Here is a 21,183-nt window from a genome sequence, read left to right as displayed (position 1 = left end):
AGGGGAAACTGGCCCTGCAGTGTTTGAAAGAAGGAAAACGTAGACTGTAATTGAATGCTGTGATAGGCCCTCCTCTACCTGTCCTAGAGAAATTGGAACAGTCATGAGAACTGTCACGGTCTGCTGCTCCCACAGTGTCTAGCACAGGCCACGTGTGCACTTCTCTTCTATGTGCCCCCAGCTCTAAGTGAATTACCCCACTGTTGAGACCTGGAGACTTCCAGACAGATGAAAAGAGGTAGAGGGTTGGAAATGGTATGGGCCCTACGCAGCTAATACCTGTCCTGGAATTAAAGGGAATTTAGGGACTGAAACTGTGCTGGGCATTAGTTGCTCATGCCTCCCGGTGTTAGGGAAAGTATCTTTACTCATGCAATGCTTTCATGCTGAGATTTCAGCACATATGTACTGCTGAAAAGATAAGTATCTTTATAAGTGAGTGGCTGAAGACATAAGAGAGGCATCTCTCCATGGTATGAGACTGCTCAGCTTAGGAGGTGATGCAGCTCAGGGTACAAGGCAGTGTACAGGGTAGAGTGCAGCCCAAGCCGAGGGCTCAGTCTCATTATTTCCAATCCCAGTCAACATGCTGAGACCAAGAAGAGTCAAAAAGGCGTCCTTCACTAGCCACTCTACGTGTGCACGCTCTGTCTCTGTCCATTGTCCCCATCGCCTCCCATGTCATGCGGCGCACCATACCCCTACAGAAGACTCTGTGTGATTCTCATGGCGGAAGGATAAGAGGGCTGGCATTCTGGGCTGGCCCTGGGCACTCAGCAGTGCGTGCTTTTTCTTTGGGGAAAGGCAGGACAACCAGCTTCTCCTCCATAGGCTCCAGGAAGAGGAAGGAAATATCCAGGGTTTCTCCCTGGGGATTCATGGTTAGGTCCAGATGCACAGGAAAGGCCTCCTGAGGGCCCTTTTCCTGGGAATTTTTATCATCCAAGTCAGGAAGATATTGGACATTTCCTCTTGGCCCAGCTTTGGAGGGGGAGTCTGTTGGGGGGGTGTTTTTCTGCTGGGATTCTTCCACCTTGGGAAGGTTTATAGGTTTCTGGTTAACAGCAGAGTTTTCACTTCCAGTGGCTGGAGCCTGGAATGAGAACATTTTTGAATGTAGAGTTCCACAGGGTAAGTCCTCCCATGCCTAGTACCAGCCTAAGCTGATCTGTGCCTTTCTGTTGGAACATTTCAAAGGGAGACTAGGTAGAGGGATGGGCCTCCTGGTGAAAGGGTTAAAAAACAAAACAGATAAGGGCCAGGGGGAACCAGGACCTGTAGAAGCTTGACTGTGAGACTGTAAGTCTCACAATTTCAGAGCTGAATAATGGCCCAGAGGGGTTCAATGACTCACTCGAAGTCTCCAGCAAGCTATCTTTCTGTTCCCAGTAGTGGAAGCAGCAGGTGCCTTTCCTTGCTTGTTTATTCTGCACCAGGCCTTGTACAGCACCCTTCATTCAGGTCCTTTCACTTGCTTCTCACAGGGATCTGAATGATGCAGTGTTGCAATCCCATTTTATAAATGAGGCAACCAAAACTCGAACAGGTAAGTATGTGCCTGTTATACAGCTCACAGGTACCAGAGCAAAACTGGATCCCAAGTGTCCTGTTTCAACTGCTTCAAATATACCAGGCACAAATATACCTCAAATATAAACTGCCTCTCAAATATACCAGGCTACCTTATAATAAGTGCGCAATAAACACTTCTGGAAAGGGATTGAATATTTTCATGGAAATAACTTCTCCCTGTGACTTGAGGTAAGGTTTCTTTGGGACGCTGAATTTAATGTCTCAGAGGCTTGAATCACATCCAAGCCAGCAGTTCCCTGTTTCTGAATTTGTCTTGCTTATTCTGCAGGACCATATTGCGACTGAAACAAGGCATAACAGGTCTTTGACTGGCTATCCTGTGGGTGTGGACTCAGGCTAGCCTGCGCAAAGTGGTGAGCAAGGTGGTTGGGAAAATCAAAGGAGGGGGTAAGGTAGTGGCAGGTAACTATCGATAATCTGCTCTTCTTCACAGAAAGACAGGCAATTAGATTGAAAAATACCTGTGATTCAAAGAAGTCACAAGTCACAGAGACAAACTTTTCCCAGTGTGTTCGAGTCAGAGAACCTTTGCAAAGACCAACAGGCTAAAAGAGAAAATACAATGTCATGTGAGTATTACCAGTGATCACAGATGGAAATCAACTAGCTTTCTACTTGTGTAGATACACAGCCAATCAACATTTTTATGCTTCTACTATGTAACAGGTAGACTCTGAGTCAATTCTTTCTAGATCACCCCTACCAAGAAATCATCCAAATTAGGCTAAATTGCCTCCAATAATGAGAAACTCAGTATTTCTTGAGGAATGAAACTCTGTTTGTTAAAAAAATTCTTTGTGTTGAGTGGAAAGTTATGTCTATACAACTTCTACCTCTTGGCCTTAGTTCTACCCTTGGGTCAATTAGAAAACGTGTTTTCATCTTTTATGTAGCAGCCCTTTAAGTGCGTTCCACCTGACATTTCTCTTCTCAGACAAAACCACTCTCAGCTCCTTAAATTTCTCTTTACTTAAAAGTAAAGTAGCTTTATTTCCTTATTACAAATGTAATAGTTAGAATATAGATAAACAAAAGAAAATAAAGACCTGTAAATTGCATGAAATATATTTATTACCTGCAGTGATTTGATTTCTTTCCTTCCAGTCTTTTTTTCCTATGCATATACATTTTTCTTCTACAAAATAGAGTCATATTATATATATATTACTTTATAACTCTATTTTGTCACTTAACAATATATTGTAAAAACCCTCTTATGGCATTGAATGATCTTCTAGGGTTTTTAAAATAATGGCTACCTAGTATTCCTCTGTGATGTTTAACAAGCTCTCTTTTGTTGGACAGCTAGATTGAATCTAATTTTTCTGTTGTTTAAACATTGAAGCTATATCTTTTCATGTATTCCTAGTTACTTCCTTAGGATAAATTCCTAGAAGAGGAATTTTAGAGTCATACCGTATGTACATTTTCAAGCATAAATAGAATGTTATAATAAAATGTTGCCTCAATTTCTAAAGAAGAGCTCTTAAGTATATCCACATAAAATTTACTAAATTTATCTAAAAATAAACTAAAAATAGAACTACCATTTGATCCAGCAATCCCACAGCTGGTTATTTACCCCCCCCACCCCCGCCAACAAAGAAACTACTATAAGAAAAAGACAACTGCACTTGTATATTTATCACAGCACTATTCATAATAGCAAATATGTGAAGCCGATGTTGTGTCCATCAATGGATGGTTAGATTAAAATGTGATGTGCATGTGTGTGTGTGTGCACACACACACACACCCATGGAATACCACTCAGCTATAAAAAAGAATAATATCATGTCCATTGCATCAACATGGATGGAACTGGAGGCCGTTATTCTAAGTGAAATGACTCAGAAACAGAAAGCCAAAAACCACATGTTCTCACTTAAAAGTGGAAGCTAAAGAAAGGGTATACATGGACACAAAGTGGAGTAACAGACACTGAAGACTCCACAAGATGAGAGGGTGGTGAGGGATGAAATACCATCCTGAGCTGGGCGCAGTGGCTCACGCCTGTAATCCCAGCACTTTTGGAGGCTGAGGCAGGAGGATCACTTGAGGTTAGGAGTTCGAGACCAGCCTGGTCAACAGGGTGAAACCCTGTCTCTACCAAAAATACAAAAATTAGCCAGGTGAGGTGGCAGGTGCCTGTAGTCCCAGATACTTGGGTGGTTGAGGCAGGAGAATCACTTGAACCCAGGAGGTGGAGGTTTGCAGGAAGCTGAGATTGCGCCACTGTACTCCAGCCTGGGCGACAGAGCAAAATTCTGTCTCAAATAAAGAAACAAAAAACAAAAAACAAAAAACACCCTGAATACAATGTACACTATTTGGGTGATGGATACACTAAAAGCCCAGACTTCACTGCTATGCAATATATTAATGTAAGAAAACTGTACTTGTATCCCTAAATCTACAAAAAGAAAAAAAGTGTCTAAACAGATTGCCTAAATATTACTCTGTCACTCAGCTCCAGAGCATATGGAAAAAAAAGAATAGAAATTCCTTAAAGTGGGAAAAGCCATTAAAGTATGAAGTGTCTGGGGAATGGTGCTTCAGCCTTTTCCTTCTCTTCATCACCAAGTCACAAAGAGGAGGGGCCCTCAGAGAACCTTCTGGAGAAACTGCAGGTACTTGCACCAAGGAGATCTGGCCACTCCCACCCTAGCTAGGATTTGCTGAGCTACCAAAGTTCATAGGCCTACCTGGCGCTGACACTGGAGTGGATCACAAAGGGACTTTATGAGTGTGCTGAACATGTGAGCCCTAGAGGCTGGGAACACATGTGTGGCATCCAGATTTAAAAGGGAGAAGTAAAAAGCTATCTCTTTTCAGGTGACATGATCATGTAGAAAATCCTAAGAAATCCACTAGCAAACTATTAAAACTAATAAATGAGTTCATCAAGGTTATAGGATATAAGATCAATATAAAAAATCAATTGTCTTTCTACACACTTTCAATGAACAATCCAAAAATGAAATTAAGAAGACAGTTTCATTACATTAGCATCAAAGAGAACAAAATATTTGAAGAGTAAATTGACCAAAATAAATGAAAGTTTTGTACACTGAAAACTACAAAACTTTTTTGAAAAAAATTAAATGAGTTCTAAACAAATGGAAAGATATCACATATTCATGGAATTGAAAACTTAATATTGTTAAGATGACAGTACTTTCAACGTTGATGTACAGATTCAATGAAATCAAATATATCAAATTTCCAACTGCCTTTTTAAAAATAGAAATTGACAAACTGGTCCTAAAATCAGCATGAGAATTCAAGGCATCCAGGATACCCAAAGCAATCTTGAACAAGAAGAACAAAATAGGAGGACTTAAATGTTCCAATCTCAAAACTTACTACGAAGCTATATAGTATTCAAGACAGTGTTATACCAGTATAAGCTTAGAAGTGCAGATCAATGGAATAAAATTGAGATTAAAGAAATAAACTCTTACATTTATGATCAATTGATCTTCAAGAAGTATGCCAAGACAACTACATGGGGGAAAGAATAGTCTTTTTAACAAATAGTGCTGGAAACAGTGGATGTTCACATGCAAAAGAATGAAGTTGAACTCCCTGCCTCACACTGTGTACAAAAACTCAAAATGTGTCATAGGCCTACATATAGGGGCTTATTTCTTTACGTTCAATTTTATTCCATTGATCTACATATCATTCTTATACCAGCAAGACACTGTCTTAAATACTATACCTTCTGTAGTAAGTTTTGAGTTTGGGAAGTATGTCTTCCTATTTTTTTGTTGTTGTTGTTCAAGATTATTTTGGCATTCTGGATCCCTTGCATTTTTACACATGTAAATCTTGGTGATTATGGATTAGGCAATGGTTTCTTAGATATGACATTAAAAGCATATTCAAAATAAGAAAAAATATATATAAATAGAACTTCATCAAAATTTAAAACTTCTGTATTTCAAAGAACGTTGTCAAGAAAGTGAATAGACAACCCAGAGAATGACAGAAAAATACTTAAAAATATATATCTGATAAGGACATTGTATCTAGAATATGTAAAGCCTCTTATTATTCAACAATGAAAAGATAAGCAACTGGATTTTAGGTGGGCAAATGATTTGTGTAGACATTTTTCCAAAGAAAACATACTAATGGATAATAAACACATTAAAAGATGCTCAGCATCATTAGTTATTAGGAAAATGCAAATAAAAATCATGATGAGGTACCAATTTGTGCCCAGTAGGATGGCTATAACCAAAAGAAAGATCATAATAGGTGTTGGCAAAGATGTGGAGAAATTGAAACCCTCATACATTGCTGATGGGATTGCAAAACTGATGCATTCACAGTGGAAAACAGTATAGCAGTGAAAGGGTTAAACATGGAGCATTTTTTGTTGTTGTTGTTGTTGTTTTTCATATGACAAAAACTCCACTCTGAGGTATATACTCAAGAGAAATGGAAACATATGTGTACATAAAAACTTGTACACTTGTTCATAGCAGGAAACAACTCAAATGTTTATCAACTGATAGATGGATAAACAATAAACAATATCTATGCAATAAAATATTATTTGCTAAGGAAGAGGTAAAACTACATCTATTTATAGATGGAGAAGCTTTGAGAACACTATGCTAAGTGAAAGAAGCCAGATACAAAAGACCATATGCTGTATGATTCTATTTATATGAAATGTCCAGAATAGGCAAAGCCATAGAAACAGAAAGTAGGTAAGTGGTTTCCAGGGGCTTGGTAAGGTGGCAATGGGGAACGACTGTTAGTGGGCATGAGGTTTCTTCTGAGGCTGATGAAAATATCCTAAAATAAGAAAGTGGTGATGGTGGCACAACTCTGTGAACATACTAAAAACTACTGAACTGTACACCTTAAACGGATGAATTTTACAACGTATGAATTATTTCTTAATAAAGCTGTTACTGTAAGTAAATGAGAGGAAAAGTATTTTGGTGCATTTTGCCCAGTTGCACTCCAACACATCGTGCCAAGTTAAATTCCCACCAGGTGTATTTCAGATGGCTTCAAGGCATACTTTCCTTCTTGGATGCCTCTTTGAATGAAGGCCTATTTGACTTTGTCCTTCTTAAAGAGTGGTCCAAGGAATGGAACACCATGCTGTATTACAAACGTAACTGGATTGTGTTAGACTGAAGCAGGGCCATTACCCATCACTGAGATGTCTATATTTTACAGCTCTATATAATCACTTTTGCAACTACTGATGAAAATTGCACTTACAATTGAATGCAGTCTGGATCTGTCTAATCTCTAACTAGTCAGATGCTTGAGGAGAAGAAAAGCATCTCATGCTTTATGACACCTCATATGTAATTTATGCTCCACAAACACTTAAAGATGATCTGTGAACACTCAAATTATGAAGACATTCAGGAAAACTCACCACAGAGTCGGAGGACTGAAGTGAACAGCTGCTGGCCTGGGATTTGGTACATGGTGATTCTTTAATTAAGTATTCCACAAAGTAAGAAGGGCCAACCACCCACTGTTATAAGACAAGAGTTGAGACATAAAAATCAAACATTTCTGCCTGGGGAAAAGACTCAGGTTTGGCAGCGTTCTATCTACAGAAACAATATGTCACCAGAGGCATTGTCAAGGCACATATCTGTTGTTCCGCAAATCCCCACACTGATCAAACCATGTACCATGATTTAGTTATTAAGAAAACATAATCTCACACCTTTCTTCTCTTCTTTAAGATTTGAGGCCGGGCATGGTGGCTTACGCCTGTAATCCCAGCACTTTGGGAGGCCGAGGCGGGTGGATCACGAGGTCAGGAGATCAAGACCATCCTGGCCAACATAGTGAAACCCCATCTCTACTAAAAATACAAAAATTAGCTGGGCATGGTGGCGCATGCCTGTAATCCCAGCTACTCGGGAGGCAGAGGCAGGAGATTCCCTTGAACCAGGGAGTTGGAGGTTGCAGTGAGCCGAGATCGCGCCACAGCACTCTATCCTAGCGATAGAGTGAGACTCCGTCTCAAAAAAAAAAAAAAAAAAAAAAAGATTTGAATGGGCCCTAAACATCTTCTTTTGATTTATTTTTCCTTATGTAGAATTGTCTTTTAGATTTTTCTGCTTATGAAAGAAATATCAGGCCAGGTATAGTGGTTCATGCCTGTAATCCCGGCACTTTCGGAGGCCAAGGCGGGTGGATTGTTTTGAGTCCAGGAGTTCGAGACCAGCCTGTGCAACATAGTGAGACCCAATCTCTACCAAAAATACAAAATTAGCCAGGTGTGGTGGTATGCACCTGGAGTCTCAGCTACTTGAGAGGCTGAGGTAGGAGGACTGCTTGAGTCCACCCTGGGTGACAGAGTGTCTCTGTCTCAAAAAATAAAAAGAAAGAAGTAGAGAGAGAGAGAGAGAGAGAAAGAAAGGAGTATCTCTGTCTCAAAAAATAAAAAGAAAGAATGAAATAGAGAGACAGAGAGAGAAAGAAGGAAAGAAATCAACATAATCTAAATACAAATGAGCCTTCATTTTCCCTAATCCATAAAATTCAACACCCACTCTGGTCTTAAAATAGAGTAAAAGTTATGTTGTAAAATGGTCCATGATCAGTCACATTTGAGAATACAGCAGTAAGTGGTGAACGTATGGATAATCCCCCAAGGAGACTAGGAGTTCATTTCTCTTCTTGCCTTAAGGTTAGGGAAGCAAAATCAAGCCGCCTGACTCTTGTAGAAATGCCATGGAATCACTTAGAAAGTGAAACATGATAGAAAGGGGATCAGGTCTATCAAAGTGGGGAAAGTAGAGAAAGGTATTTTGGTTCTAATCAAAATGAGTGCCTTGACATTTTCCTCCCAGCTTAGGAACCTACAGCAACAGTTATGAGACACACTGTGTAACTGGCTTGAGCAGTTTTAGCCTCACCTGGCTAGAAGCCCTGGTGACTTTGAAGAGAGAATACTGCTTGGATGTGTTCTCATTGTATTTCGCAAGAGACTCGGTGGCAGCCTCCAGCACTTGGCGATTGGAAGAGTCAGTGGGTATGGAGCTTGGGCAGTCAGGGCACATCATGTAAATCTTTTTTTTTGAAACTGTTGATGCCAATAACATAAGTTTTTAAATATTATTAATTTTCAATAAATCATATGACTGTAAAGAGGCAAGGATGGGGCGAGGAAGACATTTTCTGGAATAGAAGTTAGCTGTCAGCAGTGTTTTCTGTAATGACCATGTATTACTTTCACAATTAAAAAAAAGACCAAAGCAAAGCAAAGTTTTCACCTCACACACATTTACTCTGAGAATTTTGTTCAAAGACACGTAATATAGTATATTAAAATGGGACCTTTTCCTCCAACTAGTTCACTATCTTTTCTCATTATTGACCCTGTAAAGTAGACTGTCTTCAGAGGTTGGGATTTCATTACCGCAATGTCTTATTTACCTTTCAGTTCCTAACACCGAACATCATATCTGATACATAGGAAGTGCTTAGTAAATGCTTATAGAATGAATGGATAAGTGAATGGTGTAGTAGAAGGCGGAAGCGCACCCCGTTTGATTAGAAATGCAAGTGAGATCTGTCAAAGGATACAAAATTACAGCTAGATAGGGGGATAAATTCTAGTGTTCTAGACCACTGTAGGATGACTACAGTTAACAATAAGATAAAATTTCAAATAGCTAGAAGGATATTGAATGTTCCCGACACAAGGAAGTGATAAAGGTTTGAGATGATGGATATACTAATAACCTAATCCGATCACAATGCAGTATATATATGGAAATATCACTATATATGCCATAAATAGGTACAACTATTATTTATCGATAAAAAATAAGACTAAATTTTTTTTTAAGAAGAAAAATGCAAGTGAACCAGAAAACAAAATGGGTCAAGTCACTGTGTGACTGGGTAGAATGATCACATTAAGTACAGTCAGATTCTGTTTGGGAGGAGCTGAGGTCAATAAGCCTAGTGTGAAAGTCAAGGTACAGAATTTATCTTGAAGCTGCTTTTGCAGAGCAAACACATTGTTTTTAGAAATTTTGTGTTTATCTGCATGCACTTGGGGACTGGTGGAGATAATGGGGGACTTCCAGCTACAGCTTGTCACTCGTGAATCATCACCACCTGTCACTTCCTGACCTCCCATAGCTCTGATACTTATGACTTCCATTTAAGTCCTGAGACTGTTTTACTACTTGCTGTTCTGTGAATCTTGCCTTCACAACCAGGAACCTTAAACTGTGCCTAACAAAATGTTTGCTCGCTTGCCTTGTTATTCAAAGCAACCAGCAGCATTCTTATCTCCTGGAGCTTATTAGAGATGCAGGATCTCAGGTCCTGACCAAGACCTGTGGAATCAGTATCTACACTTGCACAGGATCCACCAGGGGAGCGACACGCACGTAGTTGTTCAACAGGGGACCAAATTCTGTTTTCCTGCACTGTGGATGCTCTCTTTCCAAAGACCTTCCCTTGAAAAAAGGAAGGTCCCAAATGAATGCATGTGCATGTTTCAAGTGCCATTAAGTTTCAGCCTCATTTCTAGTCCAATTATTTACTTAACAACATTATTGACACCTTCTACTTGGTGGGAACTGAGGAAGGGTGCAGCAGGAGGAGGAAAGGAGAAACTATTCTACACGATGTAAGATATGCGACCCTCAAATCAAGGCAGTGCATTATGTGTTCCCTGAGTAGTTTAGACAAAGTTTTATAGGAATGCAGATTACAAAAGCACCATTCCTTTCTAGAATAGAGAACACTGTGGAAGAAGTGGTGGTGGTCCTTAAAGAATAGGTGCGTTCCAAGGTCAGAGGTCATCAGGGGAGGGCATGCTCAGCAGAGGGAGAGGCACAAGCAAGACACAAAGACTGGAAAGTGCAGTGCATGTTCAGAAAACAGTGTGGCATCCAGTAGAATGGAGTGAAGAGTTGGTGTAGTCTGGGAAATAATGGCAGAGATAGCAAGAAAGGAAGCCTGAGGGAACAGTCATAGAAATTATACCATTTATGTCAGACTGAAAATGTAAGATCTGATGCAGCATATAAATGTAGAGGTAGTTTAGTAAGGTTAATTGTGGGAAGAGGAACAGTATAGGATGAATTTCAGTAAGGAGGTAAGTACTGGAAATATTAAGAAACTGGCATTAAGAATAAACAGAAAATAAGAATGAGAGATACCCTATACATTCTTGGCAAAGCCCTGGTTAAGTACTCTTTTCCATCCTTAATTAAAACTAACAAAATCATAGTGATTTCTTACCTGGGCGAAGAGTACAGTTATAAGCAGCTAAATAGAGAACTCTACTTGGGTTGTTCATATAAAATATTGCTTTGCATTGACCGTAAACCTGAAACCAACAAATGCATTTTATGACATAGCGAATGCAACTATGAGCTTTTAAAATACCTCCAAAATTAAAGTCAGACATTTTCTTTTAAAGTAGTTAGAAACTTAAGATCAAATTCTGTGGTTTTGGCTGGGAGGAACTGCAGTTGATGATCAAACTGTTTAACCTTTCCCTAGGACACAGCTAGAATATGTTTCCCAGCCTCCCCAACAGGTGTGACTGTGTATAATTGAGTTCTAACCACAGGAAGGTGAGCAGAAGTGAGGTGTAACCATTTCCAGATCTGGCTCATAAGGGTCTCCCATGTTCTCACTGTCCTCTATGCTCTTTCTCTATGCACAGCTTGATGCAGATGAGCAGGTAACCATGGAAGTCGTGAGCTGAGGCTGCAGAGTCTAGAGCCAGAGTGTGGAATAAACTTGGGTCTCAAATCACCCCTGGAGCAAAGCCCCCATCTAATCAGGAACTTCTACTTTCAACTTTACATGCGTGAGAAATGAACTTCTATCATGTTAGAGTGAGTATACAGTTTTTGTGTCTGTGTTTTAGTAGCTAGTGTCACCATAACCAATATAATTCACAACAGGATATTCACTTTTCAAAATCAAGTTGGGTACAGTTTGACCAATTGGCTACATAATTAGGAAAATATCTTGATCAAATAGTTTTCTTCTAAACACTTATATCACTATTCTGTACTCACATTGTAAAGTTTTATATCAATTAATGAAAATCATCCCAGGATAATTAAGAATGAAATGAAATGGATTATCTATTTTCAAGTCTCTTCTATGATCATCTTTAGAAGATTAATTCTGAGGCCCTTTATTATGCTCTGTGGTTTCAGGAAATCCTTACACGGCGCCCTTGAGAGCTTTCATACTGCAAGTCATCCATTTTCCTCCCCTCAAACCTGGCATCGGTGTTTATTGAAACAAAGCAAAATAAAACAAATAGACAAAGCTCTACCTCCATCACTTCTGCAGTCTACATTAACCCCACATCCAGAATATTCACACCTCAGGTCTTTTTCTCACAATTTAAACACTGGTTCAGAGCCTAACGGAAGGTCTTGGAGGTAAAAACACAACTTGGGGCAACTTTTCCATTCTGTTCTGCATGACCCCAATGGGACTTCTCAGAAACCCCTCTCATGAATTAAACTTTGTTCTGTCTAGAGCATTAGAATAAGCTTATGGGCACCTGCCAGGAGATTATAAAGTGGGCCATTTAAAAGATGACAGATATTGAGCACCCTTGAGCCTGTAGAAAGAGTGTACCTACTTGCTTTCCCTAGGGCCCTTAATGGTTTATAAAAACAAGCACTCACTGATTCAAAAAATATCCTCATTCCACAGTCTTGCCATGCCTTCTTACTGAGCACATGGCAGTCAGTCTCTAGCACATCCAGTGTAAGATAGAACAGAGATCCCAGGCCATCCTGTGGGAAGGGGTAGAGAAATGCAATACATTTCACAGGAAGTAGAAACCCAGAAAGACCACACAAAAAAACCCCTGCTTTATGGCAAAGCCAAAGAATGTTTGTGAAGATGCCCCATAAACCATTAAATCTGACACAAGTGTCAGAGTAGGATCACTGTTAACACTTGTTTTTACTAACAATAAGTACGTTGTCGCTGACCCTGGCAGAGGAGAACAGAGAGTTCTCGGCAGGACTTCCAATACGGAAAACACCTGCCAGGGTGTCTCTGGGTTCCCTCACCCTGGCCAGACTCTCCAGCTTGCCCACATCCCTGCCCCAGAGTGGGAACCGTCACTACTTGCTTGTCTGTATTCCTGGGCGTCGTTCACTCGGTTGAGTCTCAGCACATAGCCGTCCTTTCTGTCTTTGTTAATGTCTCGCAGGGCAAAGCCTGCAACTGCCAGCACATCTGAGTCACTGCAGCCCCGGGAGAGCAGAGCCGAGGGGTTGAGGGCCAGCTGGGGTGGAGACATTGCTCTGCAGCACAGGACTAGGATGCAGAGTGCCAGGGGAAGGAGCAGACCCATTCTGTGGAGAACAAGGCCCAGGATGGGTCAGTTTGTGGAGCTGCAGGGACTGGCTGGCTTGTAAGGCTCTTTAAGGCAGACTTGAGCTGTTTTGTTACAACTGGAAGGGCTAACCAAGTTCACCTTGAATTCTGAACTTGGATTTTCCTAAGTCAGTACTTTGGATAGCATTTCCCAATGATTCTAACCTTAGACCCTTGAGCAACCTCATATCTACCTGTACATACAAATGAATGTAAGTTTCCCAACGGTTTCCTGAGAAATCATAACTTTTGTTCAAGGCTCTTATGATTAGATTCTGATTTGCAAGTCTCCTCCTGAATAGGAATATGGAGGACTGTCCCATTCTCCCCTCTCCCCTAGCACCTTTGCTGTGGAGGACTCCTTGGCCACTCTAATTGTTATCTCATGTCCCAATGGTGCTCGATGAATTTAGACTTCCTGGCTGACACTCTGTGTGCAAAGCCCTTGTTACATCAGGGAGGTGGTTGAACCCCACAGTCATCTGCCAGAAGCACAGTTGAGATTCCTTAAGCACTTTGGCCATCTGGGTGGAAAATGTTCTACTTATCATCATTTAAGTTATTTTTAAACTTTACTTAAGGGGAAAAAGTCAAAGAGATATAAAAAGTTCTCACATCGTATTTCAAGCCTATTCTTCCTTTTATGCATATGTATGGAAGCAAACTCATTAAGAGACTAAAACCCCATACTCTTGCTAAAAGAAAGATACTGAAGGGCAGGTGGGTGGCAACACATTGGTTGGGACTCTTGCCTTCTTTTTTTTTTTTTTTTTTTTTTTTTAGCTTCTATTTGTGATTCAGAAAGGTTCTACTTATTGGGACCATACAAAAGACAATTATCTTTTAAAAAGTGTATTTCAACAAAAAACACATATCAGCAGTAGTTTGTCATGAGAGAAAAGAGACAAAATGGGAAAGAAGCCTCTAGAAGAGGTTATCATGAAGGGCATTCTATAAAGCCCTAGTCCATGAGGTGAGTAACCACCCCCTAACTCTCTCCCTACTCCTAGCCCTTCTCTTCCTTCCTGTCCCTGTCCAAGGATTCTGCATTCAAATAAGTTTAGGAACTGCTGAATCCTTCTGTGTGCTTGCTGGTACACAGTGGTGGCTATTGTGTAATGCTGATAGGATTATCCTATCCTGATGAGGGCTCCACCCTCATGAATGCAATATGCCATTATCTTGAAAGTGAGTTCCTGATAAAAGGATGTGTTTGGTCCCCTTCTCTCTTCCTTTCACCTATGTGATGCCTTCCACCATGTTATGATGTAGCATGAAGGCTCTCAGCAGGTATAGCCCCTCGATCTTAGACTTCCCAGCCCCCAAAACCATGAGCCAAAGTAATTTCTGTTCATTATAAATTCCCTGGTCTCTGATATTCTGTTATAACTACATAAAACTAACTGAGGCACAGCCCTAATTAATTTCTGGAGAGAAATAGTTTTTGAGGATTGATTGAAAAACCCAAATCTAAAGATCCCAGCTCTGTGGATGTGGGCTGTAGGCATTGTTTTCAAATAGGAACGATATTAGCAAAATGGGTACAGAAACCAGACATTCAGATTCTGGGGCACAACAAAGGTTTAGCTTCAGCCAGTGAGGAGACAAACATTCATTGAGCTTGAGCAATGTACAGAAAGAGGTTGAGAAGGATCTGGGGCCTGAGGACGCAGAACAAAGAGGAGGAGAATGGTCTGGGACCTGAGGAATATATTAGACTTATATAGGTGAAGGCCATGAGTGCAACTAAAATAAAAGGCAGGACTCAAACAGATAAAAAGATCCAATAACATGGAAATTGTGCACCACCACTTATGCACCTGGGTTTCAACCCAGTCTCAAACAACCTGAGCTGGCCTTCTCCTAGGCTGTGGAGTATGGGAGCCCTGGGAGAGGAAGCAGGGGAAGAGTCCAGCCTTTGGCATCAGGCAGTCTTGGGTTTAAATTCCACCTCTTCCACTGCACGGTAAGAGGGCCTGTGACACTGGGTGTGCCACACAGCATTTTGTTTCCTTATTCATAAAACAATGGCACTTCCAGCATATGTATACATGCACAGTTGCACCTGCCTGTAGAAAGAGAATAGAGTTCCTCTTTCCCTAGAAGCCCAACCCAGGTACACTTGTGTTTGGTTCCCATCACATATGGGAACAACTTCAGTATCAGCATGGAAGTTAAATTTCAGCTCAGGAGTGAAGAACAAGGCTGTGGAGATAGATCAATCTAGGCTTTGTTGAATCCAGTGTGTCTAATAGAAATACAATGCAAGTTACATATTTAATTTTAAAATTTCTGGTATCTGCATTCGAAAAGTAAAAAGAAACAGATGATATTAATTTTAACAATATTTTGCTTAACCTATCAATCCAAAATATTATAATTTCAATATGTGATTAACATAAAAATTATGAAAGGCACAGTTTACATTCTTTGTTTCACACTATGGCATACCCCAATTTGGAGTAGCCACATTTAAGACGCTCAAGAGTTGCGTGTGGGTACCTTATCAGATAGCCCAGGTCTAGCTCTTGGGAGCCTCAGGCTCCTCCCATGTAAAAGGAAGGTAGCAGGATTCTCCATCTCCTGAGGTTGCAATATGGACTTATCACAGGGGAAGTATGCAAAGGTGCTTAGCACAGCTCTGGTGCACAGGACGTCCAGAGACAACGTCCAAGGACAGCTGTCAGTGCTGTGACTGTACCCTGTGGTCCTCACTTTGTCTCCCACAGTGCAGATTCTTATGTGACTCTGCCAGTGGCCTTTTTCTGGTTACACTTGAATGGATGCATCACCAGGTGAACCAGGTTGGGAGAAACAAGGCTGATTTTCCTTGAGTGAGGAGGGAGAGGCAGGGGGCTTCCTGGCCTGCCCACCTCCTGACACAGGTGTGATCCAGGGCAGTGACTTAGGATTATTGATTTGAGAACAGGGAGAGATCAGACAGGTGAGATATTGTTGGCTGCAGAGCTGAGAGAGACACAGCACACGTGATTAGGCGTCTGGGGAATTAGAAATCTAGGTACCAAGTCTTGGCCTAAGGGGACAGGATGTGTACTTAGCAAAACTGGACGGCAGCCATGGCTCCAAAATACCAGGTGGGAGCTGCCTGGTACATGATGGTCTCTACAGCTAGTTGCTGTGTTTCTCTCTCTCTTCCCTTTCCTCCCTTTATCTTTTCTTCCTTCCACAAACACTGAATGAACATCTACTCCAACCACTGCCAAGGCCCGGCACTATATATGAAACTGATATGTCTCAGTGTGTGCCCAGCCCTGTGCTAAACACTCTGTGTTCCTTCTCTCATGTAAGCCCATGACCAACCGAGGCCTGTAGGTACCACTATTATTCCCATTGTACAGCTAAGGAGGCTGAGGAACAGAAAGGTTACATTGCCTGCCTGAGGTCTTATAGCCAGGGTTTGCATCCAACCTATGTGGCTTCAGAGAAGAAGGCATGGTTCTTGCCCTCAAGGAGTGGATGCTAGGAACGTACCAAGGGGAGAAACTAGTTCTACTGGGGAAGTCAAGACAGGCTTCCTAGAGGGGGTAACATTCACTCTGGAGCTTGAAGGAAGAGCAGAGTATGGCTGAGGCACAAGGCAGGGAGCGTATTTAACAGAGCGTTCACTTTTCCTGCAGGAGCTGTAAAGGCGAAAACTGTAAATCACGTCGTTTACTTTCTATGTCCTTGCAACTTTCGCAGCTGTCTCCTCTGTCATTGGGATAGTATTTGCTGCTCCCAAACCACCTGCTAGCCTCAGAGCTACCTTGTGGCAGTTTCTCCTTGACTCCTTCCTGAAGTATCCTATGTTTGGAATCTCCCTCTTCCTCTTACTTTTATCAGCCATATTTAGACAATGTGTGGAAAAAAATCAAAATGTTTAGAGAACACTTTTCAGAATCAAAAATATTCTTAGGGCAAATCTGCCTTATAGCATCAACAGTGGGATTTCCTCCACAAATCCCGATGGCAGTATGGCTAAGAGCACAGGGGTTCAAATCCCAGCTCCACCACTCATCAGGTCTATCCAAGGATGGGTTTCTCACATTCTCTGAGGCTACAGCTAATCCACAGGATGGACGTGAAGACCAGGGGAGATTTTATACACTAAGTGCCTGGCATGCAGTTTGCCCTTATACCTCACCAAAGAAATTCTAAAAGATAAGAAGGGGGCAGGTAGGATCTTCAAGCCATATCTCGTACTCACAGTTGTGCTGGTTTATGAAAAGATGTCAAGGATGCTGTAGGCGCAGTCCTCTCAGGGAAGCAGCTCCCGAGCCAGGGCCTCAGCTTTGCCAGTCACACCTTCAGGGTTCCTGAGGACCCAGAGTTGTTCAGGCCTGGGGGTGAGTATACTGACCCTATGCACAGGCAACTGATACATAAGCCAGAAGCCGGTTTGTTAATTTGTACTGGAGACTGATGCCTCTCCTAGTGGCTCTCCAGCAGGGCTGGACAAATGCTGACAAGTTCTTCCTCTCTGATTGTCCTTTTATATCTTGCGAACAGATTGCATTGTCACTTCAGAACACCTGGTGACAATACAGGTGGTTAGCTGGATTCCAGTGCCAGGCATACACCCTAAATCCTGAATTGAAGGCAGGGTGATAGGCAGAAGGCTAAGCTTTAATTAGGTACAGTCTTTTTTCGCAGGAGCTGCCCTACACTTTGCACAGACCTGGGCTCTTCCCAGATTACCTCATCAACATCTTTACAAGCCAACTCAGAGAGTGCAGCAACCCTGTAGATGGACTGCTTCACCCAGTGCTGCTGGTTCTTATGGCTGTCACTCCCAATGGGTAGTTTTATTGCCAAATTCCATCATAAGCAGTACTACCCATACCCTGACCAAAGAGGGAAAGGGGAATTAACACGACCACCTGCCTACTGAATGCCAGGTGCTGTGCTAAATGTGAGGTACGTACATTTCATCCTATGAGGCTTCGTTGGGAGGTATCTTCATCCCATTTGACCATCGTGTCACCTCAAAGCATGTGTCCTTTCAAATACCCCACAGTGATAACATCTGCCAGATTAACAGAGCCAGGGTCTAATGGCAAACCATATCCTCATGGAGAGGTCACGGTTCTGGCACTTCTCTCAGTGGAAACTCAGCTATGATTCAGTTGCTTCTTTCCTGGATTTGTCCTGAATATTGGAGATTTTTAAAGTTCTGATGAAGAAATAAAAGTATATGGGTACAAAAATTAACTCAGATGGATGAAAGATTTAAATGTAAGACCTCAAACTATAAAAATCTTAAAAGAAAACCTAGGAAATACCCTTTTAAATGTCAGCCTTGGCAAAGGATTTTTGGCTGTCCCCAAAAGCAATTACAACAAAAACAAAAATTGATAAGTGGAACCTAATTAAACTAAAGAGATTCTGCACAGCAAAAGAAACTACCAACAGGGTAAACAGACAACCTAAAGATAGTGAGAAAATATTCACAAGCTATGCATATGACAATATGCAAAATATGCATATTCTAATACCCAGAATCTGCAGGGAATGTAAATCAACAAACGAAAGTGAACAACCCCATTAAAAAGTGGGCAAAGTATATGAGCAGACTCTTCTCAAAAGAGGACAGACAAGCAGCCAAGAAAGCATGAAAAAGTACTCATCACTACTAATCATCAGAGAAATGCAAATCAAAACCACATTGAGACACCATCTCCTACCAGTCACAACGACTATTATTAAAAAGTCAAGGCCAGGAGCGGTGGCTCATGCCTGTAATCCCAGCACTTTGGGAGGCCGAGGTGGGCAGATCACGAGGTCAGGAGTTTGAGACCAGCCTGACCAACATGGTGAAACCCCATCTCTACTAAAAATACAAACATTAGCTGGGCATGGTGGTGCACACCTGTAATCCCAGCTACTCAGGAGGCTGAGGCAGGAGAATCGCTTGAATCTGGAAGACAGAGGTTGCAGTGAGCTGAGATTGCTCCATTGCACTCCAGCCTGGGCCACAGAGCGAGATTCCGTCTCAAAAAAAAAAAAAAAAAAAGTCAAAAAACAACAGATGCCAGTGAGGCTGCGGAGAAAAGGGAATGCTTATACACTATTGGTGGGAATGTAAATTAGTTCAGCCACTGTGGAAAGCAGCTTGGAGATTTGGAAAAGAACCTAAAACAGAACTGTCATTTGACCCAGCAATCCCCTTACTGGGTATGTACCTAAACGAAAATAAATCCTTCTACCAAAAAGACATATGCATTTGTATGTTCATCACCACACTATTCACAGTAGCAAAGACATGGAAACAACTCCGGTGCCCATCAATGGTGGATTGTATAAAGAAAATGTGGTACATATACACTATGGAATACTACACAGCCATAAAAAAGAATGAAATCTTGTCCTTTGCAGCAACATGGATGCAGCTGAGGGCCATAATTCTAAGTGAATTAACACAGGGACAGAAGACCAAATGCCACATGTTCTCACTTACAAGTGGGAACTAAACATTGAGCACACGTGGACATAAACATGGGAAGAGTAGACACTGTGAACTACTAAAGTGGGGAGGATGGGAGAGGGTATCGGTTGAAAAACTACCTATTGGGTACTATGCTCATTACCTAGGTAGAGTATACCCATGTGCCAAACCTGCACAGGTACCTTCTGTATCTAAAATAAAGAAACATTTTAAAAATAAAACTCAATAAAAACATCAACAATTTAAAAAAAAAAAAAGTATATGGGGGCTAGGCACAGTGGCTCACACCTGTAATCCCAGCACTTTGGGAGGCCAAGGCAAGAGGATTGCTTGAGCCCAGGAGTTTGAGACCAGCCGGGGAAATATAGGGAGAACCCATCTCTACAACAATTTTAAGATTACCAGATGTGGTGGCCTGTGCCCGTGGTCCCAACTACTCGGAAGCCTGAGGTGGGAGGATTGCTTAAGTCCAGGAGGCAGAGGTTACAGTGAGCCAAGATCATACCACTGCTCTCCAGGCTGGGTGATAGAGCGAGACTCTGTCTCAACAACAAAAGAAGTATATGGGGACAGCCAAAATTGAATGGAGCAAGGAGGAGGTATGTTCAATGGTGATCTCATCAAATCCTATTGAAGGAAGGTATATCCAGTAATAATTAAAAGAGAATTCTAAATATGAGTAAAAGGAAAAATTACTCAAAATTTCCAGTACTATGCTCAGAGCATTTCTTTAATTTTGACTTTTGGAATCATGTTAGCGTTTTATATATTTAAAACAAAATCAATTGAGCAAAGATAGGGGAATGGGAACTAAAAGACAAACAGAAACAAATGAGCCTAACTGTGTTTCAAATGAATACTAGACACAATGAAAGGGGAAAAAAGAAAACTAATCCAAGTAACTTTTGGACACAGTTCTTTGATTACAGTCACCCTCCATGTTTGTAAGTTCCACATCCTTGGATTCAACCAATGAAAATACTTGAAAAAAAAAAAATATATATATAACAATACAAATCATTAAAAAGCAATATAGTGTAACAACTACTTATATAGCATTCACATTGTATTGGATATTATAAGTAATCTAGAGATGATTTAAAGTATATGGAAGGATGTCATAGGTTATATGCAAATACTATGCCATTTTATATAAGGGACTTGAGCATTCCTGGATTTTGGTATCCTTTGGGGTCCTGGAACCAATCCCCCACAGATACCATGGGACAATTGTATATATCATCAGTCTAAAAAACAACAACAACAAAAAGAAATGGAACCAAATCTTGGAATCTACTTAGTAGGTTTGTTTTTCCACAGTGGAATGGGTGTAGCAATTCCTTAAACTATTTATGTGTATTGTAATCTTGAGCAAATTAATACTGTTGTTTGAAAACCAGGATTCTCACTGTGAGAGAGAGTGAGAATGAGAGAAGACAAGAAACTCTGGGATCTTGGATTGGTACTAGAGGTAGCAGAATGAAGTCATAATTTTACATGAACCCATATGAAATTACTGTTCTTTCCAACTTTGTTCACTGAGAAGGCCTAGAAGCAAGAATGTTTCAGTACCAATAAGCCCCGTAGTATCAGAACTTGGTTTCTAAATCTGATTCCCCATTAAAAGCAACCAAAACTCCTTGAAGAAATGGCTGATTCCAGGAAAAGGGAGAGTATAAGTTGATCCTGTGCAGAAAGTGAGGAAGGACTCAAAGAATGATAAGTCCATGTAAAAAGAAACCACTTGAAGAGAATCCATTGTG

The 21,183-nt window shown here is 41.1% G+C and overlaps 1 protein-coding gene across 3 annotated transcripts; it reads right to left on the bottom strand.

Annotated features, from left to right (window-relative positions):
* Window positions 1–214: 214 nt before the first annotated feature.
* On the bottom strand, window positions 215–18,148 carry FETUB (fetuin B). Of its 3 annotated transcripts, XM_034957868.3 has the most exons (9): window positions 17,901–18,148; window positions 17,183–17,507; window positions 12,724–12,953; window positions 12,273–12,383; window positions 10,855–10,942; window positions 8,508–8,674; window positions 7,007–7,108; window positions 2,055–2,138; window positions 215–1,093 (listed from the first exon to the last, which is right to left on the bottom strand). In XM_034957868.3, the coding sequence occupies exons 4-9, from the start codon at window positions 12,291–12,293 to the stop codon at window positions 725–727; spliced, it is 831 nt and encodes a 276-aa protein (XP_034813759.1). In that variant the 5' UTR covers window positions 12,294–12,383; window positions 12,724–12,953; window positions 17,183–17,507; window positions 17,901–18,148; the 3' UTR covers window positions 215–724. The 3 variants fall into 3 exon arrangements, with proteins under 3 accessions (XP_034813759.1, XP_057157955.1, XP_034813758.2); XM_057301972.1 differs by lacking the exons at window positions 17,183–17,507; window positions 17,901–18,148 and having other exon boundaries at window positions 12,724–13,112; XM_034957867.3 differs by lacking the exons at window positions 17,183–17,507; window positions 17,901–18,148 and having other exon boundaries at window positions 12,728–13,112.
* Window positions 18,149–21,183: the final 3,035 nt, after the last annotated feature.

Source organism: Pan paniscus, chromosome 2, assembly GCF_029289425.2.
Source record: "Pan paniscus chromosome 2, NHGRI_mPanPan1-v2.0_pri, whole genome shotgun sequence".
Taxonomy (NCBI): Eukaryota; Metazoa; Chordata; class Mammalia; order Primates; family Hominidae; genus Pan; species Pan paniscus.
Note: the sequence above shows the minus strand (reverse complement) of the source record. Positions and strands in the feature narration are given on the sequence as shown.

What these genes read in the sequence shown, in the direction of transcription:
- FETUB (XM_034957867.3), bottom strand. Translation starts at nt 12,952, where the DNA reads ATGGGTCTGCTCCTTCCCCTGGCACTCTGCATCCTAGTCCTGTGCTGC. An exon ending in TAACTGTACTCTTCGCCCAG is followed by an intron (nt 8,675 to 10,854) that starts GTAAGAAATCAC and finishes TGGCATCAACAG; the next exon opens with TTTCAAAAAAAAAGATTTAC. An exon ending in TCACCAGGGCTTCTAGCCAG is followed by an intron (nt 7,109 to 8,507) that starts GTGAGGCTAAAA and finishes GTCTTATAACAG; the next exon opens with TGGGTGGTTGGCCCTTCTTA.